The following is an 18,621-nucleotide window of genomic DNA, read 5'->3' as shown; positions in this document are numbered from 1 at the left end:
GGTTCTATGGCAGCAGGCTTGGATGACGTTCATTATGAGATGCTTCGCCATCTCCCTCCTTGCACGTCTCGGTATTTACTGAGTTTGTATAACCAGGTCTGTGAGCCGTCGTCAGTCCCTGAGGACTGGTTCGATGCCGCTGTACTTGCTATTGGGAAACCGGGGTCTCTCCGGACATGCAGCTTTCTCACATATACTGTGTGTATATATATATATATATATATATATATATATATATATATATATATATATATATATATATATATATATATATATATGTCGTACCTAGTAGCCAGAATGCACTTCTCGGCCAACTATGCAAGGCCCGATTTGCCTAATAAGCCAAGTTTTCCTGAATTAATATATTCTCTATTTTTTTCTTATGAAATGATAAAGCTACCCATTTCATTATGTATGAGGTAAATTTGTTTTATTGGAGTTAAAATTAACGTAGATATATGACCGAACCTAACCAACCCTCCCTAACCTATCTTTATAGGTTAGGTTAGGTTAGGTATCCGAAAAAGTTAGGTTAGGTAGGTTAGGTAGTCGAAAAACAATTAATTCATGAAAACTTGGCTTATTAGGCAAATTGGGCCTTGAATAGTAGGCTGAGAAGTGCGTTCTGGCTACTAGGTACGACATATATATATATATATATATATATATATATATATATATATATATATATATATATGAAATAATGCTAAGGAAAAAAAAAAAATATATATATATATATATATATATATATATATATATATATTTATATATATAAATATAATATTTATATATATATATATATATATATATATATATATATATATGAAATAATGCTAAGGAAAAAAATATATATATATATATATATATATATATATATATATATATATATATATATATATATATATATATATATATATATATATATATATATATATATATATATGTCGTACCTAATAGCCAGAACGCACTTCTCAGCCTACTATTCAAGGCCCGATTTGCCTAATAAGCCAAGTTTTCATGAATTAATGTTTTTTCGTCTACCTAACCTACCTAACCTAACCTAACCTAGCTTTTTTTGGCTACCTAACCTAACCTTACCTATAAATATAGGTTAGGTTAGGTTAGGTAGGGTTGGTTAGGTTCGGTCATATATCTACGTTAATTTTAACTCCAATAAAAAAAAATTGACCTCATACATAGAGAAAAGGGTTGCTTTATCATTTCATAAGAAAAAAATTATAGTAAATATATTAATTCAGGAAAACTTGGCTTATTAGGCAAATCGGGCCTTGAATAGTAGGCTGAGAAGTGAGTTCTGGCTACTAGGTACGACATATATATATATATATATATATATATATATATATATATATATATATATATATATATATATATATATATATATATATATATATATATATATATATATATATATATATATATATAATGTGTGTGTGTGTGTGTGTTCTTTATCCATTTTTTCCTCATGTCCCTTTCTATTATTTCCAGTTCCTTCCTCTCTAATCACAAGTTGGATGTACTCACCTAATTGTGCTTGCGGGGGTTGAGCTCTGGCTCTTTGGTCCCGCCTCTCAACAGTCAATTAACTGATGTACAGGTTCCTGAGCCTTTTGGGCTCTATCATATCTACACTTGAAACTGTGTATAGAGTCAGCCTCCACCACATCACTGCCTAATGCATTCCATTTGTCAACTACTCTTGACACTAAAAAAAAAAATCTAATGTCCGGCTTATTTGGGCATTCAATTGCCACCAGTGTCCCCTAGTGCATGTTCCCCTTGTATTAAATAATCTGTCTTTATCTACATTATCAATTCCTTTGAGAATCTTGTATGTGGTGATCATGTCCCCCTAACTCTTCAGTCTTCCAGTGATGTGAGGTTCAATTCCCGTAGTCTCTCTGCGTAGCTCATACCCCCCCATGTGTTTGGTGACTATAGTCTAGACTTTTTCTTTCACGGTGAGCTAGTAACAACAACTTTGCTTTGGCAATAGCCAAGCAAATAAACTGAAAAATTTGGCAAATGTATGATGTGTTAATAAAAACTATTTAGTTCAAGAGCTATGTATTTAACATTGTCTAACATATACAAGCACTGAAGGCATACCATGAATCAATATTCTACATACTGAGAGGAAATGATAATGATAATCATATCAAAAGATAAATGGTCTTTAATTTTGTGTCACATGAAAAATTTAATCAATTTCATAACATATTTAAGTAAAAAATAATTTTATATATAATCTAGGAACCTTAAAGCTATAAAGTTTACATCTTAGCTTAAATGATTTAAAAACATGTTATAATGCAGTGTGCAATCAGAAATTATGCTAATTTTGTTTTAAACTATATTTTATACCCAACTGTCATTTTTACATTGCTATGGCAATAAACAGTAGTTCTTTATTTCATATAAAAATACAATATCAGTGATCTAATTTATTTTTGTGCCATTAAATTTAATGCAATTTTAAAATATTAAGATAAGTTAAGCTGGTAATAAACACTCAAGGCATACAAGAAAAACTTGTTTATATGACTGATATGATGTATTTTAATACATCAAACTTTACTATACTATACTGAGATTCAACATACCAGGTTAAAATCTTTATATTTTTATTTCTACCACCTTGAGGAGTATGTCATGGATGTTCAACCCAACAGTACAATAATGACTTATTGTTTAATATTAGCGGCTCAAAAAACAGGTTATTGATTATTTAATTAATAGTAATATAAACTTCAGGACTGCATCATTCTGGGAACATAACTGAAAAGAACAAATCCACAAGGGCCGTGATGAGGGTTCAAATCTACACCTGAATCATCACGCCATTGTGATTTCTGTGTGTATAACTGAAAAGCATTGATGTGAGATGTGCACATGTAGGTGGGATGTGTACATATAGGTGGGATGTGCACATGTGGGTGGCATCATGACAGCTGATCATTTTCTCCACTGCCATGTATGAGGGATGTCACTGATTATTTTAAAAAGTAACTTCTTCAGTAGAGTGCTAATTATTATTTCATGTCTGTTTAACAATGCTAGAGTCAACGAAGATAAATTACACAGTAATTTTTCAAGAGACATTTTGAATCATAAATTTTGCTGAATGATTTGTATTGTGAAATGAACACTTCTATTAAGAAGTGCCCGAAACGCTATGTGCGTTTAAAGTTCCGCTATTGCCAAAAAAACATTGATATTGCCCGAAACGCTATGCGTACTAGTGGCTTTAGGTATTGTATATACTAGCTCTATCTATAAATCCAACATTATGTTTGTAAAACAACTACGTATGTACTTTCCTGAATAAACTTTACTTACTTACTTCTATATGGAAGTAATGATGTCACTTACATGACTCACCTGTTACTGTGATCAGTGCAACACTAAATACTGTATTTATTGGCACTTAATGCAACAAAAGAGAATTAATCTATGGAATTAGTTTGACTGCATATTACATGTGACTTTATTTTTCTTCTGACTTTGATTGGCTTGGAGTGCTACATGCTTTCTGCCCAATTGGCATCTTTGAAATACCAATGTCCTTGTCCTTGAAATTTTTGTGTTTTTCTTTCTGTGGTTCTACTGCATGTGTATGTATACACACATGCATACACAGTATTTAACACAGGATTTAACCTGTACACAGTATTTAAATTTAAAAATAATTTTATATGCAAATCATGTCTGTCAAAAGAGAAACTACTGTAAGTATCTGTCTTGGAAACGTTTAGGCAACTCACATTCTCATTTCAATAATACTGTGTAATTCTTAACCTTATTAACTTTGAATCAAATCCATTAAGTTTCCATAACTCACTTGAATTAAGACAACCACAAAATATAAATTAGCACAAATACACAAAAGTACATCACATTTGATTACATTTATTACAAGTATATGTCTCTATTGCTGCTGAACGAAGCAGCAACACTAAGTCTGGTCAACCAAGTTAATTATAAGATGCATCCAATAGTAGAACCAACCTCTTGCCTGGGGGTAAAACAGCATACTTCATCTTAAAAGACAAAACAAAAATCTAGCAGCTTGATGCAGAACCTAAAATTCAAATGCAAAAAAAAAAAAAGGCTAAAATCTCAAAAGTGCTGTATTGAGCTTTAATTTTAATAAATCAGTGCTTAATGAGATGAAAAAGATTTGACTGATGTGAATCGAGTAATCATGTCAAACGCCCACTGTGGCTGGTCGTGAGGTATCATATGCCCAGCATTGCGAACAAGGACTTGAGCAAAGCCAGGAACCTCTCTCACATAACCAGCAACAGTGCCATTCACACGCCACACAAAACGTGGTGCTTCTTGGTACTTGGCAGCATTCTTCCATTTCAAGGAGTTAAGGAAGTTCTCAGTAAGTGTATATGCAATGATCACATCCAGCTGGCCATTGTATATCAATACTCTGTAGTTATCCAGCAACTGTGGAGAAGAATACAAATGACTACATGCTTATTATAAGAATTTCTGAAAAAAAATTAATGGACATTTAAAAACATCATTGATGGATATGAAGGATTTTTTCTTAAAGGACCATGGGAAGCAACAATACGTTCAGGAAGATATCTGTAAGTGAATTTACAACAAATCTGCTGTTACTTCAAAACCATAGTGTTCCAGAACCCATGCTGAATGCCATGATACAAGAATAATAAATCCAACACTAAACTGCCTTAGTAAATATAGTCATGTTCAGAATTTAAGCCGTGAAATAACCTAGCATACAAACATAACCACTCAGTTTGGAGACGGGCAACAAAAAAAAATTAGGAAAGGCAGTGGCATTGCTGTGCTGATGAAAGAACACCTAAAGGTAAACAAAATAATGATTGCCAATCCACGAGAAGTTGACATAATAGCACTAGAGATCTGCAATTAGGATGATAAACTATCATAAATACATATAGTCCACCGCCATGCAGCACATGGTCAAAAAGGGAGCTAGATAATAAACGTGAGGGTCTCATAACAATAATGAGAGAGATTATAGCGGGATTTGATGAAGATAAATCCCGACTGTTGGTAGCCAGCGACTTCAACTTGAAATCCATAGACTGGGAGGCATATGAAGCTAGAACAGAGGATTTTTGGACTTATAGATTTGTAAACCTCATCCTGGAAACATTCTTGTTTCAACATGGTAAACAAGCTACGAGGATGAGGGAAGGGGATGTTCCCTCCATGCTGGATTTGATATTTACCAGGAAAGAGGAAGAGGAAGAGATATTTGACATTCAGTACCTTCCTCCCTTGGGTAAAAGTGACCATGTCTTTTTGGGAATAAAGTATGCAATGATTATAATCTGGAAGAAAATGAGGTTGAAGCAGTTGAAAAACATGATTTCAAGAGAGGTCATTATGGGTATCTCAGACATTTCTTTAAGGAATTTGACTGGAAAAACTTGCTGTTATGACATGAAGTAAATGCAGAACAAGGAAACAGGATTGGTTCAACAGAAATTGTGAGAGGGCCAAAGACCAAAAAACACAAAATTGGAATCAATAAAGGAAAACACATACATACAAGCGATACAAAGATACGAGAAACAACTACACAACAGTGAGGAGAGAGGCAGAAAGAAATTTTTAAAAAGGAATTGCGGACAAATGTAAAACAGAACCAGGTCTATTCTATAAATTCATAAACAACAAATTGCAGGTAAAGGATAATATTCAGAGGTTGAAAATGGGAAACAGATTCACGGAAAAAGAAAAGGAAATGTGTGAAACGTTAAATGAAAAGTGCCAAAGTGTGTTTGAACAAAATGAAATCTTCAGGGAACCAGACACAATAAGAATTCCAGAGAACAACATAGAGCACATAGTGGTGTCTAGAGACGAAGTGGAAAAAATGCTCAAGGAGCTAAGTAAGAACAAAACAGTTGGTCCAGATGAAGTTTCACCGTGGGTTCTGAGAGAATGTGCACCTGAGCTCAGCATTCCACTTCAACTGATTTTTCAGGAATCCCTGTGTAATGTATCAGAAGCAATGTATCGGATTGTAGGAATGTCACAAGTGGAGTACCACAGGGTTCAGTTCTTCCACCGGTAATGTTCACTGTCTACATAAACAATCTACCAGATGGAATACAGAATTATTTAAACATGTTTGCTGATGATGCTAAGATAATAGGGAAGATAAGAAACTTAGATGATGGTCATGCCCATCAAGAAGACCTGGACAAAATAAGTATATGGAGCACCACTTGGCAAAGGGAATTTATGTGAATAAATGCCATGTTATGGAATGTGGAATTGGGAGAACATAGATCCCCACACAACCTATAAATTATTTGAGAAATCTTTAAAGAAATCTGACAAGAGAAAAAGATCTAGATAGAAAACTGTCACCTGAGGACCACATTAAGAATATTGTGCGAGGAGTCTATGCTATACTTTCTAACTTCAGAATTTATTTTAAATACAGAGCACCACTTGGTTTCCGAACTTTAGTTATCCGAAACTTCCAGTTTCCCGATTAGGATTGGGGAGTCATGCTACCCGAACTGGGTGGGAGATGGTCCAGTTTGCCCACTGTGACTTCACAGATTCACGGCCTATTATTCCTATTATTTTGAATTGTCATAAGGCTGGAATGTTTATTCTGTGCTTTTGTTTTACATATCTGCACAATCAAGAAACATCTGTGCACCATGTTGGCTCCAAATGCACGCATTGCGTCAGTGATGGCTGACTGGTGGGTGGGTGGATGGGAGAGCTTAGGTGGGAGGCAGTATGAGAGAGGGGGGAGAATCAGTGAGAGAGGGGAAGAATTAGTCAAAGGGAGGGAGAGATGCTGGGAGGTAGGAGGAGGGGGGGAGGCCTGCCAGCGAGGTGAACCACATGACCTTTGAGAGAGAGTGTGTATGGGTTGGAGGGGGTGTCGGTGGTGGGGGGTGGGACCAGCTGACTAACCATGCAGATGACACAAAAATCAGCATGAAAATTACCTCTGCTGAAGACATTGAAAAACTACAAGCAGATGTCAACAAAGTTTTCGATTGGGCAGCAGAAAATAACATGATGTTTAACAGTGATAAATTTCAGGTACTCAGGTACGGCAAAAATGAGGATCTGAAACATAATACAGGGTACAAAACACAATCGAATCTTCCCATGGTAGAAAAACAGCATGTCAAGGATTTGGGAATAATGATGTCCGACGATCTAACGTTTAGGGAGCATAACCAAGCAAATATCGCGTCAGCCAGAAAAATGATCGGATGGATTACGAGAACTTTCAAATCCAGGGATCCCATCACAATGGTTGTACTCTTCAAGTCACTTGTGTTGTCCCGTCTCGAGTACTGCTCAGTACTCACTTCCCCCTTCAGAGCAGAAGAGATTGCTGAAATAGAGGGAATACAGAGAACATATACGGCACGCAAAGACGATATAAAACACCTAAATTATTGAGATCGTCTCAAAGCTCTCCAAATGTACTCTCTAGAAAGGAGACGAGAGAGATACCAAATAATATACACATGGAAAATGCTGGAGGGTCAGGTCCCAAATCTACACAGTAAAATAACAACGTACTGGAGTGAACGATATGGAAGAAAATGCAAGATTGAACCAGTGAGGAGCAGAGGTGCCATAGGCACAATCAGAGAGCACTGTATAAACATCAGAGGTCCGCGGTTGTTCAACGTCCTCCCAGCGACTATAAGAAATATTGCCGGAACAACCGTGGACATCTTCAAGAGAAAACTGGACGGTTTTCTAAGAGAAGTTCCGGATCAGCTGGGCTGTGGTGGGTACGTGGCCCTGCAGGCCGCTCCAAGCAACAGCCTGGTGGACCAAACTCTCACAAGTCGAGCCTGGCCTCGGGGCCGGGCTTGGGGAGTAGAAGAACTCCCAGAACCCCATCAACCAGGTATCAACCAGGTAGGGAGAGATGCTAGGAGGTTGGCAGGGAGGGAGGGAAGTAGTGAGAATTAGGGAGGGAGGGGAAAGGCAGGCAGGCAGGCAGGCAGGCAGGCAGGCAGGCTGGCTGGCTGGCCTGCCAGCGAGGTGAACCACGTGACCTTTGAGAGAGTGTGTATGGGTTGGAGGGGGTGTCGGTGGTGGGTGTCGGTGGTGGGGGAGGGACCAGCTGACTTCGTAAGCCTAACCATACTGACAAACCTGTGACCCAGAATTGTTTCTTAAATGTACATCATTGTATATTTTTGGCAGGCAGGCAGGCAGGCTAGATGGCAGGCAGAAAGGGAGGCAGACTGGATATGGCAGGCAGAGAGGGAGGCAGGCTGGATGGCAGGCAGAGAGGGAGGCAGGCTGGATGGCAGGCAGAGAGGGAGGCAGGCTGGATGGCAGGCAGAGGGAGGCAGGCTGGATGGCAGGCAGAGAGGGAGGCAGGCTGGATGGCAGGCAGAGAGGGAGGCAGGCTGGATGGCAGGCAGAGGGAGGCAGGCTGGATGGCAGGCAGAGAGGGAGGCAGGCTGGATGGCAGGCAGAGAGGGAGGCAGGCTGGATGGCAGGCAGAGAGGGAGGCAGGCTGGATGGCAGGCAGAGAGGGAGGCAGGCTGGATGGCAGGCAGAGAGGGAGGCAGGCTGGATGGCAGGCAGAGAGGGAGGCAGGCTGGATGGCAGGCAGAGAGGGAGGCAGGCTGGATGGCAGGCAGAGAGGGAGGCAGGCTGGATGGCAGGCAGAGGGAGGCAGGCTGGATGGCAGGCAGAGAGGGAGGCAGGCTGGATGGCAGGCAGAGAGGGAGGCAGGCTGGATGGCAGGCAGAGAGGGAGGCAGGCTGGATGGCAGGCAGAGAGGGAGGCAGGCTGGATGGCAGGCAGAGAGAAGCAGGCTGGATGACAGGCAGAGAGGGAGGCAGGCTGGATGGCAGGCAGAGAGGGAGGCAGGCTGGATGGCAGGCAGAGAGGGAGGCAGGCTGGATGGCAGGCAGAGAGGGAGGCAGGCTGGATGGCAGGCAGGGAGGGAGGCAGGCTGGATGGCAGGCAGAGAGGGAGGCAGGCTGGATGGCAGGCAGGCTGGATGGCAGGCAGAGAGGGAGGCAGGCTGGATGACAGGCAGAGAGGGAGGCAGGCTGGATGGCAGGCAGAGAGGGAGGCAGGCTGGATGGCAGGCAGAGAGGGAGGCAGGCTGGATGGCAGGCAGAGAGGGAGGCAGGCTGGATGGCAGGCAGAGAGGGAGGCAGGCTGGATGGCAGGCAGAGAGGGAGGCAGGCTGGATGGCAGGCAGAGAGGGAGGCAGGCTGGATGACAGGCAGAGAGGGAGGCAGGCTGGATGGCAGGCAGAGAGGGAGGCAGGCTGGATGACAGGCAGAGAGGGAGGCAGGCTGGATGGCAGGCAGAGAGGGAGGCAGGCTGGATGGCAGGCAGAGAGGGAGGCAGGCTGGATGGCAGGCAGGATGGCAGGCAGAGAGGGAGGCAGGCTGGATGACAGGCAGAGAGGGAGGCAGGCTGGATGGCAGGCAGAGAGGGAGGCAGGCGGGATGGCAGGCAGAGAGGGAGGCAGGCTGGATGGCAGGCAGAGAGGGAGGCAGGGATAGTCATGTGGTTAAACCGCATGACCTTGAAGAGAGAGTATGGGATGTTAGGAGGGGGGGTGTTGGTGGTGGGGTGGTGGGGGAGAGACCAGCTCACTCCCGAATTTTAAGCCTAACACACTCGACCCGTTAGCAGGATGGCAGGGAAGGAGGCAGGCTAGCAAGCTGGCAGGATGTTCCTGCAGGCTGGCAGGATGTTCCTGCAGGCTGGCAGGAAACATCCAGAGGATGGTTGCCAGACGTCTTAATAATCAGCTAGGAACAATTAAGGACTTTTATAAAGCGGATCAGGACTTCACTTATTGGTGAGTACAAACAAAATAAGGTCGCATTTACGCTATGAACCTGTCGATTTTTTCCCCTAAAGTTTTTTCGTATTTTTTCGTTTTTTTTTTTTTTTTTTTTTTTTTTACATTTCTAGTTTATTTTTGCCCTTTATTTCTCGTTTACGAACATACATGTTAACCGACGGGTCTCGTCCCCAAGGGGTTCGGAAACCAAGTGGTGCTCTGTACATGGATGGAGAAATACTAAAGAAATTGTTCACGACTTTTTTAGATCAAAGCTGGAATATGCAGTGGTTGTATGGTGCCGTATCTTAAAAAGCACATCGACAAACTGGAAAAGGTGCAAAGACATGCCATTTAGTGGCTCCCAGAACTGAAGGACAAAAGCTATGAACTATCCGATAGATATATCGGATACGAACTGATAGCTACCCTATCATTGCTAAATAAATAGGCATTAAATATGCAAAACTAGAAGATAGAAGACAATGAGGCGACATGATCACTGCGTACAAAATAGTAACAGGAATTGATAAAATTGATAGGGAAGAATTCCTGAAACCCGGAACTAAGAACAAGAGGTCATAGTGTTCAACCCTTGTGTTGCTAAGGGCAATTTGGCGTTTGACACCCACTGGCGCATAATAAAAAAAAAATTCTTAACCTGTTAATTTGTGTTCCCTGATCACGGGAAAAATAATAAAAAAATCGTAAGTGGCATATTTTGGCCGCAATTGGTTGGGGAACTCAAAAAAACAGCGTTGAATGTAATGAAACTCCATTTTCTGAGTGAGCCCCAGAGGCTCCCTGGAGCTTATCGGGCTAATGTATGTTATATTAGACCGGGACATTAGCTAAGGAGTTCAGACCTACCAGGGACCAGCACAGAACCTGGCCCCTTCAAAGAGGTTTCAGGGAGCAATGGCCCTGGAAAACCCTCTTGTGGTTGGGGTTTTCCTTATCTGCCATCGACCGGGATCAGGCACCCAGAAAGGTAGGCATGACAAAACAAACCCCACATGGTAAAACACTAAATAAAAAAAACGAACAGAGAGGTAGAAACTCCCTACAATCCCAAGGAAACGAGCAAACATCACACTTTACTGCCGCGCCGATCGTCTGTGCAGCCCTCCCCGCCCCGAGAGGGGGAGGGGGGAGCCCTGGCCAAACCAATCAAGCATCAATAACCCAAGAACCCCTCCGGAAACCAGCCGTCTCGACCGTCGCCAGGACGGAGAAAGGCTGCACATGTACAAATCTACCGCCAGTACCAAGAAGCAGAAACCTGAACTGAAGGGGCTACCACAAACTGAGGAGAAGATAAGAAGGCACCCTGATCAAGGACTAGGACTGCGCAGGCAATGCATGAGCAGGCCGGAGGTGAAACAAAACACGAGAAAGCGTACGAAACGGGGCAGATGTGATGTCCACCCCGAACGCAAGCCGGAGCGGCTCCGCCAGCGCCGCACAAAACGAGGCAACAATAAGAAACATCAATTTACTGTAGTCCTGAAAACCCAAGAAAGGACAAGACAACCCGATGCGAAAGAGAAGACAACGTACAAAGAGCAAGAAAAAGTGCATAGAAACACCAGGAATGTCATACTGTCGCCAAGACGAAGCTCGCAGGTGGGACACCATCAACAAGGCCACCTGAACACCACAAAGATGGTGATACTCGCGTCAAAATACCAGACGCGAAGACCCGAGGAGGAAACTGCAGGCCGGAGGAAACGACCCGAAATGCCCACGAATTCGTGGGACCAGGTGAGAGCAAACAGCGCGAGCCTCCCCCCTATCACCCCGTCAATGAGGCAACCCGCGAAAGGGTCAACAACCTTTTCAAGAACCCAACCGACGCTGAGAGAATGTCTATCGCAGTGGACCAGACGCCGACGGCTCCAGAGGAGGTACCGGCCCCGAATCTGGCACTACTGGCTTACGACAACCGAAGGAACCCCGAGATCTGACACGACCCTTCCGGGCAGGACCTCCATGATCCCCCCGGAGAACCTACAGGACCGCCAGGAATTTCATACTGCCGTCTAGACAAAACTCTTTGACAGTCGACAAAGGCCGTCAACTAAACGAAGTCGCCTGCAGAAAATGCACCACCGCTGACTCTGCAAACAGCAACGGACAAAAAAAAAGGGGGGATGAAAATCTATCAGAGCCCAAAACGATTCCAAAAAAATGGACGAGCACCGCCTGATAGCATGCGAGGCGAGAAGTGAAGAACAGACACCGCCTCCCTCAGAAACGGTGCATACAACCTCACCAAAGCAGCTGGCACCCGAGCTGCTGAAGCAAGCCCACCAGACCCTGGCCCGGAACCCAGATCCTCCACACCCAGCACGAGACAGTCCGAAGACAGCTCCAGCAGGGAAAAGAAGCGCAAGACCGAGGCCAAGTGCCCATGGGTGCACAAATCCTCGGCCATCAGGGATGCTAAAAGGAAGGGAACCTGCACGTGAAGTCGCACCTGACCGACTTTATAAGGAAAGACAGGGGCGAACAAGAATGCCTAGAGGTGCTCCAACTCACCTCCCGGAAAAACTGAACGACTGTAGGCAACTCTCGCTATTCAAGTGCGCAGTCCTACAAAATGAATGCCAAGCTCCCCATGAAGAAAAAGCAGTCTGCCAGCCAGGAAGACTCCGGCACCTTGTAATGCACCCAATAAGGAAATGAGGAGCCAACTCAAAAAGAAGGCGGCTTCAATATTGAGGCATAATCCGGGTCTCGCAGGAGGTAAGCCACAATGGGCCTCCCACACCTTCCTCAGTGGGATGCAGGAAGCCAAAAACCTCCAGAAGAAGGGAACCGAAGAACCCAAGGGAACTTGGAACCCAGGGAGGAGTCAAACACATAACAAAATCATACAGGGAGGGGGGATAGGAAAACCCCTCCCCCCTGTAACAACAAGCCCCACACTGAGGGTACCAAACACCCAAGCAGGGACCAGTGGGGCCCAGGCCCCCCGAAGTCAACTCCTCCCCAGCCCCGGAATCCTCCACGTCAGGACCCGGGGCTGAGCCGTCCTCCAAACCCTCTGCCTTTGGAGAAAAAGCAGAGTCCACCGGAAAAGCAGGGATGAAGGGGGCTCGCTGGCATGGCCCAAAAGCTCCGGCAGGAGGACCAGGCTCAAATGCCTCCGCCACCAAACCGGAAGGGGCAATCCCCGAGGCCGCCTGAGCCTCACTACCAGTATAAATCAGCGGGGCATCCAGAAAGGCAACCAACCTCGCACGTTGCTGCAATCTAAACCTTGCATGCAATGCTAAAGCTGCCTGCACCCGAATATCAGTCTCAGTTGACTGGGTGAATGGAGTACAAGCAAAGAACACCACTTACAGGACTACGGGTCATAGGTGTCATTGACACAACAAGCAGCATGGCAGAGGCAGACAGTGAGTGTCACCCTGAGACAAGGGGACAGAGCAACCTTCAAACTTGCACAAGGTGAGGTGGAACTCAAGGTCTCCTACAATGGATCACTGAGCCCCAATGGGGGTTTCCAGGGCCCTTAGACTGACTGCTAAGGGAAGCCCAGGCGAGGTACTGCTAACCGGTTATCTCAGAGCTACCAAGCAAACAATCTAAAAGCTGAACCCCCTGCGACATGTGCAAGTATGGGGACCTAGTGGAGGGCCACTAAAAACTTACTAGTGGTCCTACCGCCACACCTGGCAGACCCCCCGCCAGGCAAAACAAAACAAAAACAAAAGAAAAACCCTGCACAAGCACGTCTCCAGGTGAACAGAACTGGTCTTTATGCATATATCAGACAGCTGCACAGTACCTCGCGCCCCAGCCAGCAACGAAACTACCTCCTGCCCAAGGGAAAACAGGAGTAAAAACCACCTCAGCTGAATCCCCAAGAGCAGGCAATCACCGAGCAGCGACAGAACCACACAGAGGTAGCTGCTCCTAAACGGCTCATGGAAAATAACCCGAGCTGCAAAGGCAGTACTTACGGGGCACCTAGGGAAGGTAGCCCTAGGTGCATGAAGCCCCAGTACTCATGTGTTACTCCTGGCTCACACACCACAATACAGAGCAACAACACCGCACTGCGCAAAGAGTGGAGCCAGAGCGATCGACCGTTCGACCGTTCACCAACACAACAGCCTTTGAACTGAGGAGAGTTGCCGGCGTGGAGGTCTGGGACCCCCCCCCCCGTCCCTCTCCCAGGGAGGGGGGGGGGGGGTGTTGAGCAGACGGATGCACGGCAGTTGTAATGACGTCATGTTTGTTTCCCGTTTTTGATTGGAGAGGTCTGTTTGCTTTTTCGGCTTTCGGTTGGCAATATTTTGGCCAACAGTAGTTTGTTTTTAAATTCCTACCTTTCTGGGTGCCTGACCTGGTAGATGGCAGACAAAGACTGCTTCCAAGTACACTGGGGGGGGGGGGGGGAAGAATGTCTTTAGGCCATTGCTCCTTGTGCCTCTCTTGAGGGGGGCCAGGTTCTGACTCTGGTCCCCGGTAGGCTTAGAACTCCTTTGATTGACTGTTGCCACTGTGTAATATATACACATCAGCCTGGTATAGCTCTGGGAAGCCGAAGGTGCTCTCCACAGAAATGAATGTCACTGCTCCGTGTGAAATAAATGTCACTGCTCCATGTGCCTCTTTAAGTGGACCAGTTTTTGGCACACTGATACTAAGTATTTTTACAGAACTCTGTAGCTGATGTGACTTAGTTGCTGTACGGCCGACCGGCTCCCAGGTAGGCGCCAAGGCACTGAACCCTGAAAAACCTGAAGAAGAAGAAACCAGTGACACAGCAACCAACGCAAAGTCCCCAGAGGCTAAACCCAGTGATCGCAAGAGAGGCGGAAGGGACATCTCCAAAGGAACTAGAACAGCCGACGAAGCCACACCCGATCTGGTGAGTAGACCATCATGGCAAAGTTCAGGCTCCTGCACAAACCCTAGAAAAAGAACAGACGAAGCCGGAAACGCAGGCGAAGCAGAGCCGCTGGAGGAAGAGACAGGGAAGCGGTCTGAGTGTTCCACACACGACCCAGCCAATACCGAACTTGAGAGGGAACCAGACGGGACTTCCACCAGTTCACCAGGAACCCGAACCCGGCGAGCTGGGAAAGAACCAAATCCCTGGCGAGCAGACACACAGACTGACTGGGAGCCCAAAAATGTGAATTGTCAAGGTAGGCCAAAACCCGAACACCTGACAGATGCAGGCGGGTTACCACGACCTGAGTAAGGTGTGTGAAAATGCGAGGTGCCAGATTCAAGCCAAATGGAAGGCAACGAAAGCAGTAACTTGATGCCCCACAACAAAACTGAGCCAGTCCCTGAACCTCGGATGAATTGGGACGAGCCAATATGCGTCCTTGATGTCCAGGGACACCATCCAAGTGCCTGGCTCCAACAGAAGATGGACCTGGAACAGAGTAGTCATCCGAAAGGAGGGGCATTAAACCCATAGGTTCAGAGGGAACAAGTCCAGAATGATTCGGAGGTCATTGCAGTCCCGTTTCGGGACCGGAAAAAGGCGGAACCCCACCTGAGAGATGAGGTCATTTTTACCATGCCCAAGCAAACCCACTCCGAGATAACAAGACAGCGCAGGAGAAGAGGTGTGCCCCACCAGCCCCGAACCCCTCGGAGGAGGAGGAGCCACCCAACGCCACCGCAGGCCACACGAAACGACCCAAAAAGCCCACAAATCGTGGGACCAGGCACGAGCGAACAGAGCGAGTCTCCCACCATTGTCCCATCAATGGAACAAACAGCGAAAGGGCAGACGCACCTTATGAGAACCTAAGCAACGCACCAGAGGATCCCCACGCCGACCAGAAGAAGACTGAACCGAAAGCTGCACCTGCCCCGAATCTGGCACCACCGGCCTACCATGATGGGAAGAGCCCCAAGCCCTGGCATGACCATTCCTGGAAAGGCCTTCACAAGGGCCCTTCCCCCTCCCCAGAGAACTAACAAGTCAGACATAAGACGGCAACTAGCCGAAGCCGCCTGCAGATACTGCACAACCACAGACTCTGCAAACAGCAGCGGACAAAAAGGCAAAGACAACCTAAGAGCCAGGGCCCAAGCGGATTCCAAGGAAGAAGCAAGCACCGCCTGCCAATAGGCGAGCCAAGAAGCAAAAAATCGTGAAACCACATCCCGCAGAAGCGGCGTGAACAGCTTCAACAATGCAGACGATGCATGCACCACCGAGGGCCCCGCACCAAACCCAAAAGCAGCCCCAAGCTCCTCCACATCCAACTCAAGCCAATCCGAGGACAGCTCGAGGAGGGAGAAGAAACACAGGCCCGAAGCCAGCAGGCCACGTCTACGCAAATCCTCTGCAACCAAGGCAGCCAAAAGGAAGGAATCTGCATATGAAGCTACATCACACCAACGTTCCACAGAAGGGACGGGAAGAACAAACATGCACTGAGATGCTCAAATTTGCCACCCAGGAAAACCTGCAACGCTGTCTGAGCTTCCTTCCACACGCATTCCACTCAAGTGCGCAGGACCGACAGAATGTGTGCCACGCCTCTAACGAGAAGAAGGGGCAGTCTGCCAACCAGGATGAATCCTGAACTCCATAACGAACCCAGCACGGACACGAAGATCTATACACATACATACTTTGTTTCCAGGCGTTATATGACAAAGAGTGTTGGGAAGACGGGACACCACGAGCATAGCTCTCATCCTGTAACTACACTTAGGTAATTAGAAAGGAACGCGGATCCATCCAGAAAGCATAATCCGGGTTGTGCAGAAGGTAAGATGCAAGAGCTTTCCGTACCACATGAGTCGGGACGTGGGAAGCTGAAAACCTCCAGAAGGATGGGACCGAGGAACCCATAGGATCATGGAACCTCACCCGGGAAGGGGTAGACGCCAAATCCAATTCGTACGAGGAGGGAGCGAAAGAGAACCCCTCGCCTTGTAACACCAAGCCCCACTCCGAGGGTACTAAAACCCAGGCAGGGTCCAACAGGGCCCAAGGCCCCCAAGTCAACCCCTCACCCACCTCAGGAACCTCACCCTGATGATCTGGGGCCGAGCTGTCGTACACCCCCCCCCCAACGCCTCTCTGGTCAGACCCAGAAGCTCTGGCTGGAGGACTAGGCTCAAATGCCTCCGCCGTAACTCCGGAAGGGGACTCCCCGAGACCGCCCAAGTCTCAACACCAACTAAACCCCTGCCCTACCACTGAAACCGTCAGATGTTTCAGTGCCGGCAGCAAGGGGGAGGGGGGGGGGGGGGCTGAATGAACCACTGAAGGAGAACAACAAGGAGGGACGGATGGAACCAAAGTTGAAGCGACACCCACCCCAAGTCCAGGCCCCTATAACCAAAACGGAGCAGCCTTGGGGCATCTGGGTAAAGCAACAAACCTATCACATTGCAACAACCTAAACTGCACGTGCAATGCCTCTGCTGCCTGCACCTTTAAATCATGTTCAGTACATGTAGGGTACATATCATGTACCCTGCATAGGCTTGCTAAAGGAAGCCCAGGCGGGTACTGCAAACCAACGCCCAAAACTACCGAACAACCTTCTAAAGCTGAACCCCCAGGATGTGTCCACTCACAGGGGCCAAGCAGGGGGTACCACCAAGAACACAGAGATGTCTAGAGAAAAGACCCCCAAGTATAAAAAGAGGCAACCAACCAAAGGCAGACCCCCCTCCACCAAGCAGGGAAACTAAAACAAAAGAAAAACCCTGCAAGAGGACAAATTACCCAGGCAAAACAGAGCCTGCTGCTACAATAGGTGAAAACTAGCTGTGCAGTACCCTGCACCTCCAACCAGTGATAAAAATACATCCTACCCAGAGGCAAGCAAGGACAACAAAAACCCCAGCTGACTCCAAGGGTGGCCTAGTACCACGCAGTAAAAGACACAACGGAGTGTAACGGTGTCCCACCCCTATATTTCTCCTAACCCAGCTTAAAGAGTAATATCTCCATAACCTGAGTGTTTTCTAATATCCAGGGAACATTTTCATGTGTGACAGTGTGGAGCGTTATCAGGTTGGCTGTAAAATTGCCATTTAAGTGTGATTTTGCAAGGGACTTACGCCCTTTTGGGGCACAAGATGGCGCCGAGCCATTCTGTTTTCCTCCAAAACGTTGTGACACCTCCCGGCATCTGATTGGCCAGGTGAGGTCACGTGCCAGAAGTAACCAATGACGAGAGCCTTTGGGAGGTGTGACGTCATGAGATGGAGGGCTTCCAGGGCGGCTGGTGCCTGGGCGGGCAGAGTAAGTCACGAGCTACCCTAGAGTGTGGACGCGCTCGAGTGAGCTCCAGATCTTGAGGCCAGAAAGCCTCTACCAGTGGATTTAAGCATCACTTTAGTACTGCAGACATCCCGTGGAGTGCCAGGAAGCAAGGATTGGCCGGGATAGAGAGTCAAGAGCTCTATAATCAAGAGTTTGTAGCAGGGGCAAACGTGGGGCTGAAGACGTCTGGGACGACCGGCGGACCACGTTCTACATATCAAGCGAGTAGCGACGGCTGGGCCGAATCTACTGGAAGTGAGGCAAGGGGAAGCTGTGCTGAACTGCAAGTGTGTCTACAGGGCCAGAGAGAGGAGAAGGAGGATGACGGCACAGGTACCTGACTCCTGTACCCCAAGTGAGAGGAGGAGGAGGAGGAGGAGGACCGTACCTGTGGTCATAGGTAACGAGTAACGTGAGCCTCGTTACCTATGTATTTGAGTGAGCCTCCATTCTCTAGGGCTATTTTGAGTGAAACCATTTATATCACCTTGCACTGCAC

The 18,621-nt window shown here is 46.4% G+C and overlaps 1 protein-coding gene across 2 annotated transcripts in view; it reads right to left on the bottom strand.

Annotated features, from left to right (window-relative positions):
- Nucleotides 1-2,181: 2,181 nt before the first annotated feature.
- The window catches only part of LOC123762721 (probable serine carboxypeptidase CPVL), a 108,795-nt gene continuing 92,355 nt past the window's right edge, over nt 2,182-18,621 (bottom strand). For both annotated transcript variants that reach the window (XM_045749434.2, XM_069332308.1), the window contains exon 10: nt 2,182-4,479. In XM_045749434.2, coding sequence (XP_045605390.1) covers nt 4,183-4,479 — 297 coding nt within the window. In that variant the 3' untranslated portion in view covers nt 2,182-4,182. The remainder of the gene's footprint in view (nt 4,480-18,621) is intronic.

The sequence above is a fragment of the Procambarus clarkii genome, chromosome 27 (genome assembly GCF_040958095.1).
Source record: "Procambarus clarkii isolate CNS0578487 chromosome 27, FALCON_Pclarkii_2.0, whole genome shotgun sequence".
Lineage (NCBI taxonomy): Eukaryota > Metazoa > Arthropoda > Malacostraca > Decapoda > Cambaridae > Procambarus > Procambarus clarkii.
Note: the sequence above shows the minus strand (reverse complement) of the source record. Positions and strands in the feature narration are given on the sequence as shown.